This window comes from Sebastes fasciatus, chromosome 9 (assembly GCF_043250625.1).
Source record: "Sebastes fasciatus isolate fSebFas1 chromosome 9, fSebFas1.pri, whole genome shotgun sequence".
Classification (NCBI taxonomy): domain Eukaryota; kingdom Metazoa; phylum Chordata; class Actinopteri; order Perciformes; family Sebastidae; genus Sebastes; species Sebastes fasciatus.
Window position 1 is genome coordinate 4,944,419 of NC_133803.1, and position 13,988 is coordinate 4,958,406.

The 13,988-nt window shown below is 41.8% G+C and overlaps 2 protein-coding genes across 5 annotated transcripts in view; both read right to left on the bottom strand.

Annotated features, from left to right (window-relative positions):
- Window positions 1-13,988, bottom strand: part of LOC141773667 (echinoderm microtubule-associated protein-like 6) — a 512,018-nt gene that overhangs the window by 297,889 nt on the left and 200,141 nt on the right. The window lies entirely within an intron of this gene.
- Window positions 5,232-7,802, bottom strand: olig3 (oligodendrocyte transcription factor 3). Its single transcript, XM_074645349.1, has one exon. The coding sequence runs from the start codon at window positions 6,820-6,822 to the stop codon at window positions 5,935-5,937; it is 888 nt and encodes a 295-aa protein (XP_074501450.1). The 5' UTR covers window positions 6,823-7,802; the 3' UTR covers window positions 5,232-5,934.

Consider the following 13,988-nt stretch of genomic DNA (forward strand, 5'->3'; position numbering starts at 1 on the left):
TATTAAGAAGTATTAAGAAAAGTGCTGTACTTAAGTGCAATTTTGAGATATTTGTATACTTTAATTGCGTATTTCCATTTTCTACTACTGTATACTTCTACTCCACTGCAATTCAGAGACAGAGACGTTAACCGCAAATTCGTTTTTAACGCCACTCATTTCTTAACGCATTAACGCAGCATTTTTAGGCTGCGATGAGCTCAGTTTTCAGTAAAGATAACAGCATCATATTAAACGAGAAAATCATGTCATACTAGCTTGTCGGGAAGGAGGCTAAATAACTGCTCCAAACTTAATAAAAATTTTGGCTTGGCCATTTTCAACGGGGTTCCTTGACCTCTGACCTCTACTGTATATATGTGACTGAAAATGGGTTCTATGCCCACGAGTCTCCACTTTATAGACTTTGCATATTTTCTATGCTAAATGCAGTACCTGTGAGGGTTTCTGGACAATATTTGTCATTGTTTTGTGTTGTTAATTGATTTCCAATAATAAATATATACATACATGTGCAAAAAACAATCATATTTGTCCACTCTCATGTTGACAAGAGTATTAAATACTTGACAAATCTCCCTTTAAGCTACATTTTGAACAGATAAAAAATGTGCGATTAATATGTGATCAATCGTGATTAAATATTTTAATCGATTGACGGCCCTAGTTAAAAATAAAAATGACTTGGTTTTTAACTAACATACCAACTATAGTATATAATTATATATATATTCTTACGGTAAGAATAACACTTTATTTAATGAATTAATTATATTTTTTCTCCGTTCTGTTTGAAAGTCCCATGATTACAGATGATACGACCAGCCTGAAACAATAATGCACACGGACGTCATTCTGCAGCCCCATCCTCTCACTTCCCCGCGACCCTGCGTGGACAAAGGGAAGTGTCAACACCACCTCTCTAACTGCACAATTAACATGCAAATGAGCTCCGTCGCTAATGGCGATGGCAAAGCGCTCTTATGATGGAAATATGCTTTCTGTTTTGGCAGTATGGGTTAAACATTAGTCTGTGGAATCAGCTGAGGACGGGAGGGCAGAGGGCCCCGAGGCCTCCCTGAGGGCAGGAAGAGAGAGAGAGAGAGAGAGTGACGGAGAGAGGTAGACGTACACAGAGGGGGAATGGCCTCTGCACCTGCTTCACTATGAAGCTACAACACACACACACACACACACACACACACACACACACACAGAGCACGACCAGGCAGTTATAATCAGCCTCGTTCAGGCTGTCAGCCCGGTCAATAACTTATCCCCTCAACTGCTTTTGTTCTAGCAGCAGCTCGGCTGATGCGGCCGCTTGCCCCTTATTCAACTGAAATTTATTTTCAATTGCTGCCCTCAGGCACCGGCCCTGCGGCGGCTCAGTGACCGGGCAAATAAACAAACCAGCAGTTCACCACTACACACTCCAGATTGAATGCAGCAACAGTCTGTGATTTGCCAAATGAGATGTTTATCCAAACTCTGGACTTCTAAAAAGCATTAAATGCCCCTACTGTTTGTTCACATCTGACTAAAAAGCCTCGTATATTCGCAGCTTTGTAGAGCTCATATTACGTGTGATGGAGCTGGCAAGCATCTATCTGTGTGTTTTAATTCGCAGATTTCAGCTCGGTCACAGGGACACCGAGCGAGGCAGGCTGACAGCATTTGTTGCCTTGTTAGCATCCGTGTCCAAAGGCCCGGCTGAACAAAAGCAGCGTTGCTCTATAGTGATAAACCTCGAGTGGCTCCCAGTAACAGGTGTGTGCTCTGTAAAAAGGACCAGTTGTTTGTCAAGCCTCATGAAAAGAGGAGCTGATGGCCACGAGTCCATTCAGTCGTCACTGACCGGCACTGAAAAGCAAAATGCACTGAATCTCTGGAGAAATTAAATCTGTCTGTCAGTAATATTTCTAAATGCAGTATAGACAACTCAATGTTAAATATGAACATTTTAATAGAAGCACATTCCCTGAAGCTGTTGACACTTGAATGTTAGATCTCTGACACTTTAAGGTATTCGTCTTTGCAATTATTTTTTGGGTAATTTGCATATTTGACTTCTGAATTGCAAATCTTTCACACCCTTAGGCATATTGTTCTCAGCTCATCTTTTATGCTACTTTGTGTATTTTAATTAGGGCTGTCAAAGGTAACGTTATAACGCAAATTTGTTTTAACGCCACTAATTTCTTTAACGCAACTTGCGATTTTTCGGTTATAGCAGACTCAGTTTTAAAGAGTGAAGATACTGGTGTCATATGAAACTAGAAAACCTGAGGAATCCATTGGTATCAACCGTGTCATACTAGTTTGTCGCAAATGAGGTTAAATAACGCTCCAAACTTGCGCTAAATTTTGGCAAGGAAAACCTGGCAGTCATTTTCAAAGGGGTCTCTTGACCTCTGACCTCAAGATATGTGAATGTAAATGGGTTCTATGGGTACCCACGAGTCTCCCCTTTACAGACATGCCCACTTTATGATAATCACATGCAGTTTGGGGCAAGTCATATAGTCAAGTCAGCACACTGACACACTGACAGCTGTTGTTGCCTGTTGGGCTGAAGTCTGCCATATTATGATTTGAGTATATTTTTGTATGCTAAATGCAGTACCTGTGAGGGTTTCTGGACAATATCTGTCATTGTTTTGTGTTGTTAATTGAATATACATACATTTACATAAAGAAGCACATTTTTTGCCCACTCCCATGTTGATAAGATAATTTAATACTTGACAATTCTCTCCATTAGGGTACATTTTGAACAGATAAAAAAATGTGTGATTAATTTGTGATTAACTATGGAAAATCATGCGATTAATCGCGATTAAATATTTGAATCGTTTGACGGCCCTAATTTTAACATGTTCTTATGTGACGGTTTTATTTGTGTACTCACATTATGAGGTTTTGATGCTCGCTGCAGTCCTTTATAAAGCAGAATAAGTGGAAAGAAAAAAGAAAAAAGCTATAGAGGTGCCAAATAAGTACTATAAAATGCTTCTTCTGTTTAACTGCCACCAGTAGAATAAAAGGTTGAACCTGTGGATAAAAAAATATTCCTGCATTTTTTCACAGCTCTCTGCCTCTCCTCTCCTCTCCTCTCCTTTCCTTTTCCTCTTTAATATATTGTTTTATTACTTGGTTTCATTTCTTATGTTGCATCGTTATCACCAACTTTCTGTCTTTGCTGCATCTCTTCTGAGAAGAGGATCTCAGTGGGATTAGGTAAAAGTATAAATTTAATGAGGATCATTCTTGTGAACCCTGCAAGGAAGATAAGCCCCTGCATTATGATAAACAGTGCTATTATCGGTGTTTGATTACTTTTTCATTTTACTTGTAGGCTTTTAATTGCAGTAGAAAAAAAAAATCCTAAACTTCAGAGTGCAAACCAGTGGCATTAAATAATCCTCCTGTTAACCACACCATCATAGACCAAACTGCCAGAATTACACTAAAACAGAACAGATTTACATTCGCCTCTTTAACATTCAACAGCATTTGTGTTGTGCATGTTATTTGCATGTGCATGAGTGTTTTGTGCATGATGTTGTGTCTTACTTACAAATGATCCCCCCTGTATGAATGTAACAGAGCTGGATGGAGCAGCAGCAGCAGCAGCAGCAGTTGTCTGTGCTTTCCTCAGCTCCTAATTAGCCAGAATTAAGAAGTATTTCTCGGCCCATTGAAGGGTCCATTTCCTTTGAAATCAGAGCATAATAAACCTTAAGTAATTACCCCAACTCATGACTATTAACTCGCAAACCGCCAGCTTCCCTTGACAACATCCTCCTCAGTGTTGTGCGGTTAAAAGGCCATTGCAGCTACCCAGCTATTTACATCCCATCTGGCATCCTGCGAGGACAGACAGGCTCCACTCATTCCTAAAGACAAAACAACACCGAGACGTGTTCAAATCAACTCTTTCACTCGCTTCTCAACTTAGCCACGGAACTTGTGTTTTCTTCCCTCCAAATAAGTTACAAAAGGGCTTCTTCTTCTTCTTCTTCTTCTTCTTCTTCTTCTTCTTCTTCTTCTCCTTTTCTTTATTTTTTTGTTTAATCCACACACTCATTTGCATTAGGAGGGGTTTTTTTTGGGTGTGAATGTATAATCTTCTTGCATTTAGTAGCCTGTAATCCCGACGCCTTTTCTGTGATGTGATTTTCTCCTCTCGGTCCCCCATGAACAATTAACTTGTAATCTCCACAAACATCCATTCTGTCGCTGCAGAGATGAGACGCAGAAACACCCGAGAGACCCGGCGGACAAACCGCTCCGCTCCGCGCTGAGCTCCCAGAGGAGCAGCTCTCTAACTATTACACTGAACCGGGCTCCATTAGAGCTGCAGACCGGTTCCTCTCATTTCATCCTCATTTTACCCTTTTTATTTAACATTTGCTGTTAAATAAATGCGGTCTGACCATGTCTGTGTTTTAAATCACCATCAGCTGGTGTTATTGTGCAAACGTGGAGACTGCAGATGAGACATGAAGAGAAATTAAATGAACCAAATATCAGATTTATAAAGATTCAGATTTTCCTCACTTAATTACAGAGCTGTTTCCAAAATATTAATTTTAATAGGCCGACAAACAAAAGTGCTGCTATATGTCCAGGGAAATTCAATTTCTGTAAGAATAATTTAAAGAGAAAAAAGCCAATTATCAGAGAGTAAATTTCGATTAGTTTTCCTTTTACATATTTTGTCAATAATTAACATATTTGACCAATTTCTTGTAAAAAAAAAAATCTACTATTAAATTTAATTATCTTCGTTTATTTCAAATAAGTAAATAAGCAAATAAGAGTCCAGTGGAAATATATAGTCTGTAAAAGTCAACACATCGTTGCGTTTTTTTAATCTGAGGCCTTATTGCGTTGGATGGGAATATTACATACATTTTAAATAATGTTTAAATACTGAAAAATGTGCAAGAATTAAATATGTTTTGGCTGAAATAAATTAATTGATTTAGATAGATCAAGGTTTGCTTTTATCTAAAAATAAACCAAGTTTGTAGCTATTTGTTTATGAGCTATCGATGTGCACCTATTAAGAAAGTAATAATAGGCGTAAAATTGATCTGATTAGACTTCAGGAAGTTGAACTCATAATTGAAATGATGAATATTGTTTTACATGTTTAAAAGTGACTACTTAAAACAAAAAAGAGAGGAGAAGACAGTGAGATATGATCCATAATTTCAGTTTTATTGAAATTTCATCCAGGGGACGCTGGGCGATAATAAATATTTCATCAATCATCAACAATGTACAAAAATAAAGACACGGGGTCTCTGGGCATAACAAATTCAATTCAGCAAAAAAAAACAATCATGCTGTGATAATTATTACCATCATGCAAAAAGAAGAAGATATACAAATAAGAAATAAACATGGAAAAATCATAGCACAAATGGACGCACAATGAGCCACAAAAATAAAAAATAAATCCAAAGAATTTTAAAACAAATTTCAGAACCATTTTAGCCAAACACATAAATGTCAGTATTTTTCATTTTACAACTCAAGTTTAAAATCCTTGGTACAAGGCACAGAGAGCATTCTTCGTTTTCACAAAATGACGCCTGATACAAAAAAAGTCAAAGTAAATCAACAATTCATGCAGCCTCCTTCACTTTCACTTTGTGCTTTGAGACTAAAAGTCACACACAAGTGGCATCTTGTTGCATGACGCACAACTTTATCTTTTTTACACCTTCAACTGGCAAAATCAAGTCTTTATATAAGTCCTTGTTACAAGGAGGAAAATAACTTTTTTTTTTCTCATACGCCAAACAAGAAAACAGACTAAACAACAACATGCACAAGTGAACAAGTTGAGGCCAAATCCACCCTCATGCCCTGAACTCTCTCTATTTACACACATCAGCACATGTCAGTCTCTGCGTGGCATCATTTCATCAGATCCTTCTCCACTGAGAGTCTCGTGAGGCCTGCGGAGGTGATGGAGGTGATGTGTGGAGGAGGAGGCACCTGGCAGATGGTGCAGGGACACGGCAGACCGGCCCAGTGCTGGAAGCCCGGACCCAGCTGCAGGCCCGGGGGCCCGGCCGGGGCCCCCTTCATCAGGGGATGGGGGGCCCGGATGGACGCGAGGCCCGGCAGCGCGCTCGTCAGCGTGGAGGACGTCGGGGTGGACAGCGCGCTCCCGAGGAGAGGGTGCACCTGGTGCGCGGCTGCTGCTGCTGCGGCGGCTGCTGCTGCTGCACCGGGGCCACCGGAGTGTCCACCTGCACCGGGCCCGTGCGCCACGGAGCCGCAGTGGAAGGCCGAGTTGTGTCCTCCGTAAATGTCCCCCACCAGCCGCTTCATCTCGTCCAAGGAGCTGTTGAGCATCAGGATGTAGTTCCTGGCGAGCAGCAGCGTGGCGATCTTGGACAGCTTCCTCACCGAGGGCCCATGCGCGTAGGGCATCACCTCGCGCAGGCCGTCCATGGCCAGGTTGAGGTCGTGCATGCGCTTCCTCTCGCGGCCGTTGATCTTGAGCCGGAGGTGGTACATCTCCTCCTCGGTGACCTGCTTCTTGAGTTTGAACTTGTTGGAGCTGCTGCTGCTGCTGCTGCTACTGCTGCTGCTTCCTACGGACTTGGGGTCTCCAGACCTCAGCAGATCCGCTGCGGTCAGCTTCTGGCGCAGCTCGCTGCTCTGCGTGGACGAGGACACTGAGGAGCCGACGTGGTGCTGGTGGTGGTGGTGGTGGTGTGGGTGGTGGTCTCTCAGAGACATCACATCCATGTCCGGAGAAGAGGCTCTGCTGCTCGGGCTGGAGGCGGAATTCATTTTATGGGTTCGCTTCAGAGGTGGCTGGGAGGAGGTCTCTGCTGGAACACTACCTCTCTCTCTCTCTCTCTCTCTCTCTCTCTCTCTCTCTCTCTCTCTCTCTCTCTCTCTCTTACTCTCTCTCTCTCTCTCTGACTCTCTTTACTCTCTCTCTCTCTCTCTCTCTCTCTCTCTCTCTCTCTCTCTCTCTCTCTCTTTCTGGAGTGTCTCTGGTCACCTGATGTTGTCTGTCTCCCTCCCTGTCCCGCGCTCCTGTCCCTCTTATCACATCGGTGTCCACTCTGCCTCTCTCTGCCGCCCGTGTCTCTTGTCTCTCTGTGTGTCTCTGCGGTGAGGAGGACACTGATAGAGGCTATTTATACATGCGAGGAAACAAAAGCGGCTTTCCTCTTCATACCGCCTCGTTAGGAGGATGACGTGCCCGGTAGAAAGGGGCGGTGTGTTTCACTGTCTCAGAGACCGCGGTGAGACACCATTCACTGACACTGTCAGGACACTGCTGGGGGGCACAGCGAGCCTCTCTTCTTCATCTTCTTCATCTCTTCTCTTCTCTTCTTTTCTATTCTTCTTCTCTTTCTCTCCTCCTCTCGTGGATCAGAAAGTTGCTCTTCCTGGGACAAACCGGTCAGTTTTAAAATTGCTTCTTTTTATACGGGTTTTATCAAACTTATCCATGTCATAGAAGTTGTTCTGAGAGCCTGTCCTCGTACTGAATCACTAGATGTGGCCTGACTTGTCTGCTGAGCCTTTTTGCGCGCTGCGTAATGTGACTTTTACGCACAAGATCTTTGTTGTAACATCGCGAAAAAAAAAATGTCTTTCACATGTTTTGACATAAAAAAATGTTGATGAAATGCACCAAGAGGAGGAGAGACTGTGTTCATTTAAACAAACTTCCTCAGCATCTCACACACTGAGTGCTCACTTTGAGAGTTTATCGGACAGTTAAACCAAAGTGTCCGCGCGGTCCGACGGTGGTTGCCTGAGGGAATGAGGAGGAATGAGGAGGAAAGAGGAGGAATGAGGAGGAAAGAGGAGGAATGAGGAGGGAAATTGCTTTCCCATTCAGCGGCTCCCCTGCTGCCGCAGGGTGCGCGGCCTCCGCTGGGACAGAGGTATACCATGCCCGCTCCGACACTCGGCACTCTGCTGGCCATATGGCAGCATGTGGGCCTCATGTCTGGACCTTCATAAAAACTTCTCATCGCTTCCATGTCTTCCTGTAGGATCATTTTTCGTTTATATTATTATTATTATTATTATTATTATTATTATTATTATTATTATTATTATTATTTTGTTGTTATTATTATTATTTATTATAATAAAACGCCACAGAATAGCGTTGGGAATACAGTTTTATAACTGTGTTTTTTTCCCCAAGAGATTCTAACAATTTATCCCTAAAATAAATAATAAATAAATTAAAATAAATAAATAAATAAAATAGGAACTAACTCTATTTTGATTAATAATATTCAGCACTTAATTATTTAAAAATAGAGTAGAAAATAAATAGTAAATAGAAAATAGAATAGTAGATTAGATGACAATCAAAATGCTGAGCAAAAACTGCTCACAATACAGTCATTATATCATTTCAAGAATTGAATTCACTTTATTCGTCCCTCAAGGGGCAATTTGGGACCAACACACACACAAAGGATTCACACATCTAAAAATACAAAATAAGTGCATGAGAAGCTGTCAAACATTATACATTAATCAGCTATATTTTCACAATACAATAAACCAATTTGAAGCATTTATCTATCATAAAACATATTGTATTGATTAATCATCAAACAGACGGATCTCTGAAGGTGTTTTTGTATTGAAATATCAGGAGAATACATCAAATTGAGTCAGTATTGTCTATATTGAGCTGCTGAGAGTGCTCTCTCCACTCTGAAGAGTCTCCTCCAGATCTGTTTTGTGGCGGTGGAGTGGAGGAACGGGCCACCAAACAATAACATGTGGAAGTAACTGAAGCACTCTTCCTCTGACCACCACCTCAGCATCCCTCCATCCATCCATCTGTCTATCCTTCCATCCATCCGTCCGTCTGCACACCCACCCAGCACTTCAAACCCTGGATAATAAAGTCTGTCTCAAACTCGGCTCGGTGCTCTATCCTTTCGCCAATGAGATCCCCCTGGTAGAACAGTAAAAATGTGTATTCACGGCCTCATTGTTGGCCCAGCAAAAGAGCCCTTCTCATAAAGGTGCTGCCAATGCAAAGAAAAAGCGCTGGTCGGCTTTGCTCTCTCCTGGTGGCATTTGAAAGTGTAAAGCTTTGAATACCAATTGCTTGAACTGGACATATGTGAATCCGCTGTAAGCCTACTAATCCTGTCCCCAAGTGTTTCTTTGTGTGCGGGGCAGCCTCGCACACCCAAGAGAAAGTGTTCCTAATCCGGCCAATGTGGAGAAATGTGTGAATGAGAGGGCCAGAGGAGAGCTCACAGAGGAGGTGTGTGTGAGCATGTGTGTGTGTGTGTGTGTGTGTGTGTGTCAGGTATCAGTTTGTGCAGGAACACATGCTTTTGAATGAATTTCTTTTGCTGAATTTATGTTTTTTTTTGGGTGTTTGTGAATGTGTGTGTGTGTGTGTGTCCATCTGAGGCCCCTGGCTCCACACCACCAGGACACTGGTCTAAATGGAGCCAGTTATTCACCGGTCCCCACACTACTGTCGCAGCAGGTCGCCTCTAATGTGCTCTTTTCACTGCGTAAGCTCCTCGCTTTCCTTTTATTCCTCTGTTCGTATCTTTTTTTTTTTTTTTATCTCTTCCCCTCTCTCCTCCTCTCACACTCTGTCTCGCTTGCTGTCTCTCCAGTTTCGGCTCGCTTCTTTTTTTGAATCTTTCTCTCTTTCACAAGTGGCTCTCAGCCTTCTCACATCAGTTCTCTGGGCAGCAAAAGGACAGCTATGGTTAACATAGTCATTGGGTCAAAATTTAGGTCAATACTGGGGTAACCTATATTACAATGGAATGCCTTGACTCAGTTACAGTGTTATTGGGTTATGTTATGGATGAAAAGTGTTATAATCAAGCTCTTTTTAAACTTGCATGTCAGTATTTGTTGCTGATTATATCTTTGAATGTCATGCACATCATTTTGTACAACTGACAGTACATTTAACAGTTTTAAGGTAAAACTTGAGCTTATTCTTATGGTGTCTAACACTGGGTAAAAAAACCCCAACATTTTTAGTTTGGTTAAATAACCCAACAGTCATATAAAACAATTACACTAACACTGGGTCAAAATAATCCATTGGTAATGGGTGAAGTTAACCCAGTATAGCATTGGAGCTATTTTGAACCATTATTTATGTGTAAAGCATCTACGTCTTTCTGTGCTAAGGCTGAGGAGTCAGAGTGAATTTTTATTGAGTGATGTGCTCTTCCAAAATTTACTCTTGAAGGCTTAATGCGGCAGTATATTTTTTAGCATCATTGGGCAAAAATTCCATAATAACCTTTCAGCATATTGTAATTCAAGTGTTCTGAGAGATGTGTTCTGACTTCTGCTCCTCCTCATGGCTCTGTTTTCGGGCTTTAAAAAATCTAGTCCGTGAAGAGGAACGCTCTTCATTGAGAGAACGTTCCTATTGGCTGTGCTTCTCATTTTACAGCTAAACCGTGCACTACAAGATGATTCTGAAAACATTTGAGGCGAGAAATAGGCATTAACGTAACAGAATATTGATTCATATTTGATCAGCGCTGCCTAGTTTGACAGCCGGCTCTCATAGACGGCAGCTGGACAGCAGACCTCAGATCTGCTCTGACTGCTTGTTTTCCTCCGGACTGTGAAATCTTGCAGATGCCGTTAGGAGTACCGGAGGACACAGGAGGACACAGAGGCACATGATTTTTTTGAGGTTACCTGTTTCATGTACTACTGTCACGATATAGCGACCGCTTTATAAAAATAACTTTTTTTAATCATATTTGCTCCAATCTCACCTACTTCAGCTTTAATACAAGTTAAATACTCAGATTTAGACTGGTGGTTCCGAAGATTTGGGACTTTTTCCCCCACTTAAAGCAATGTCTACTTGCGACTCATCAGAGAGGGTCAGAGAGGTAATTTTTTGTTGTTTTATCGCTTGCGAAAATAACGCGTCAATGGAAATTTGTTTTAACGCCACTAATTTCTTTAACGCATTAACGCAACTTGCGATTTTTAGGTTGTTGCAGGCTCAGTTTTAAAGTAGAGTGGAGATGCTTTTTCAAAGGGGTCCCTTGACCTCTGACTTCAAGATATGTGAATGTAAATGGGTTCTATGGGTACCCACGAGTCTCCCCCTTACAGACATGCCCACTTTATGATAATCACATGCAGTTTGGGGCAAGTCATAGTCAAGTCAGCACACTGACACACTGACAGCTGTTGTTGCCTGTTGGGCTGCAGTTTGCCATGTTATGATATGGGCATATTGTTTTATGCTAAATGCAGTACCTGTGAGGGTTTCTGGACAATATTTGTCATTGTTTTGCTTTGTTAATTGATTTCTAATAATAAATATATACATATATTTGAATAAAGAAGCACATTTGCCCAATCCCATGTTGATAAGAGTATTAAATACTTGACAAATCTCCCTTTAAGGTATATAAATAATGTGCGATTAATCTGTGATTAATTGCGATTAACTATGGTCCATCATGCAAATTTTAATCGCATGACAGCCCTAATAAATTTAATTTGGGACAGCATAAATGTTTTTCTCCACTTTCCTAACCTGTTAATCAAAGTGTTCTTGACTGAAAGTGAAAGGTTTTAGGAAATGTGGTCTTTCTTTCGAGAAATATTGAGGCCAACAGCACTTTTGGTTTGAGGCTGTTATTACCATTACCATTACCGTCTTATTATTTTGCTGTTATAACATCAAGTTATCATGCTTGTTATTCTGCTGAGTTACAGTTGTTCATTTTACTGAATAAGAATTAAGGTTGTAAAACACATGTTAAGTGTAAATATTGATGCATGATTACCAGATAAAATCATTGTCCCAAACAGTAACATAAAGAAATGTTCTTCACACCCAACTACAGTATTAAAGGAGCAGTGTGTATGATCTGGCGGTATATAGAGGTGAGGTTTCAGATTGCAACCAACTGAAGCCACTCCTGTGCGTCAAGTGCGTAGAAGAACTATGGTGTCAGACGTGAAAACGCGAATGGCCCTCTCGAGAGTCATTTGGAGCAGAGTTAGTGTGTAGAGTGTGTGTGTACGTGGGAAGTGAGTGGTGAAGCAAGAGAGAGAGAGAGCAGCAGCGACGGCAGCGAGTAACGTCATTGACTCCGGCCCAAGCAGGAAAGGTTAACAGTGTTTGGTTTGTCCGTTCTGGGCTTCTGTAGAACATGGTGGAGCAACACGGACAACTCCATGAAGAAGACCCGCTCCCTATGTAGATATAAACGGCTCGTTCTAAGACAACGAAAACAAGACTCTTATTTTCTGGTGATTATACACCAAAGAACACATGCTTATTAATATTTTATTCCATTTTTGTAAATAGATAATTGTTACACACTGGTCCTTTAACTCCTGAAATTAACTCTTTAATTAATGCATACCTTGAGTCTCTAGATCAAACCCTTTCTTATCCCTTCATATTCTTCTGTCAAACCTTATAAAGTTCCCTCTTCTCCTCAAACTTAACAATTCTCTGGTGTCAAGGGGATTTTTCGTATGTTTATGATAGAATAAACGTACTTTGTTACGGCTCTAAATTGTCGTACGCAACTATGGTGTGGGGGAAATATCACTCCCATAATATTACTCCCTTCACAACAACAACCAGCGTACATGAAAGCTAACATTCCTTTAAATTTCAATTGGACATATCTGCAATATTGTATTGACTTTTGGTGTGTTATGTTTCCAACTGAGGGCTAACCGCTAACATTAGCGCGTCACTTTTCGCTAGCTAACTATTGAACGGAGAGCCATCAGGGGTCAACTGTTTACCTGCCCAACATACCAAACTTAATCTTTGTGGGGACGGGGCAATGTTGTGATTAGCGTTAAATTAATTATGAATTTAATTATAATAATAACGAGAGCTGCACGCAGCTATGAAAGGGCCCTCGCCCCTACGTGCATGTCGGGGGAACGCGCACGTCCGAGAACCCGCTGTCGTGCATTCCCGTGAAAGTCGGAAACTGCACGCAACAGTTAGAGTGAATTTTCTGCTTGGAGCGTGTGGCGCTGTAAATGACGGTTCACGAGTTATGAAGGGGGGCGTGGCTAATGTGTAGGGGGCGGGCATAACATTAACCAATGAAACAGGAACTCTCTGCTGAGTTATATGACACTTCCCACAAGACTCTACGACAAACGGATCATGAGTTATGAAAGGGGGCGGGGCTAATGTGTAGGGGGCGGGCATAACCTCCACCAATGAAACAGGAACTCTCTGCTGAGTGATATGACACCTCCCACAAGACTCTACTACAAACGGATCATGAGTTATGAAAGGGGGCGGGGCTAATGTGTAGGGGGCGGGCATAACATTTACCAATGAAACAGGCACTCTCTGCTGAGTGATATGACACTTCCCGCAAGACTCTACGACAAACGGTTCATGAGTTATGAAAGGGGGCGGGGCTAATGTGTAGGGGGCGGGGCTACCCTTAACCAATAAAACAGGAACTCTCTGCTGAGTGATATAACACCCCCCATAAGCCTGTACGACAAAAGGTTCATGAGTTATGAAAGGGGGCGGGGCTAATGTGTAGGGGGCGGGGCTACCCTTAACCAATAAAACAGGAACTCTCTGCTGAGTGATATGACACATCCCACAAGACTCTACTATAAACGGTTCATGAGATATGAAAGGGGGCGGGGCTAACGTCTTAGGGCGGGGCTATGAGTATAATTTTTCATATACATGTCCTCAAGACTGTACCACCATCATACCTGAGAAATCTGGGGCAGATCGGACTATGTGCAGTTGAGTTACAATAACTCCCTGTTTCATGGCGAATGGCTCAAAATGGCCGCCACGCCACGGTCCGCTCGTTAAGTGAACGCTCACCATTTTAATAACTTTTCATCCTCGAGGTCTTGAGATGGTCCTGACCAAATATCAACTCGATATGATCAAATCTGTAGGAGGAGTTCGTTAAAGTACGCGGCCAATAAAA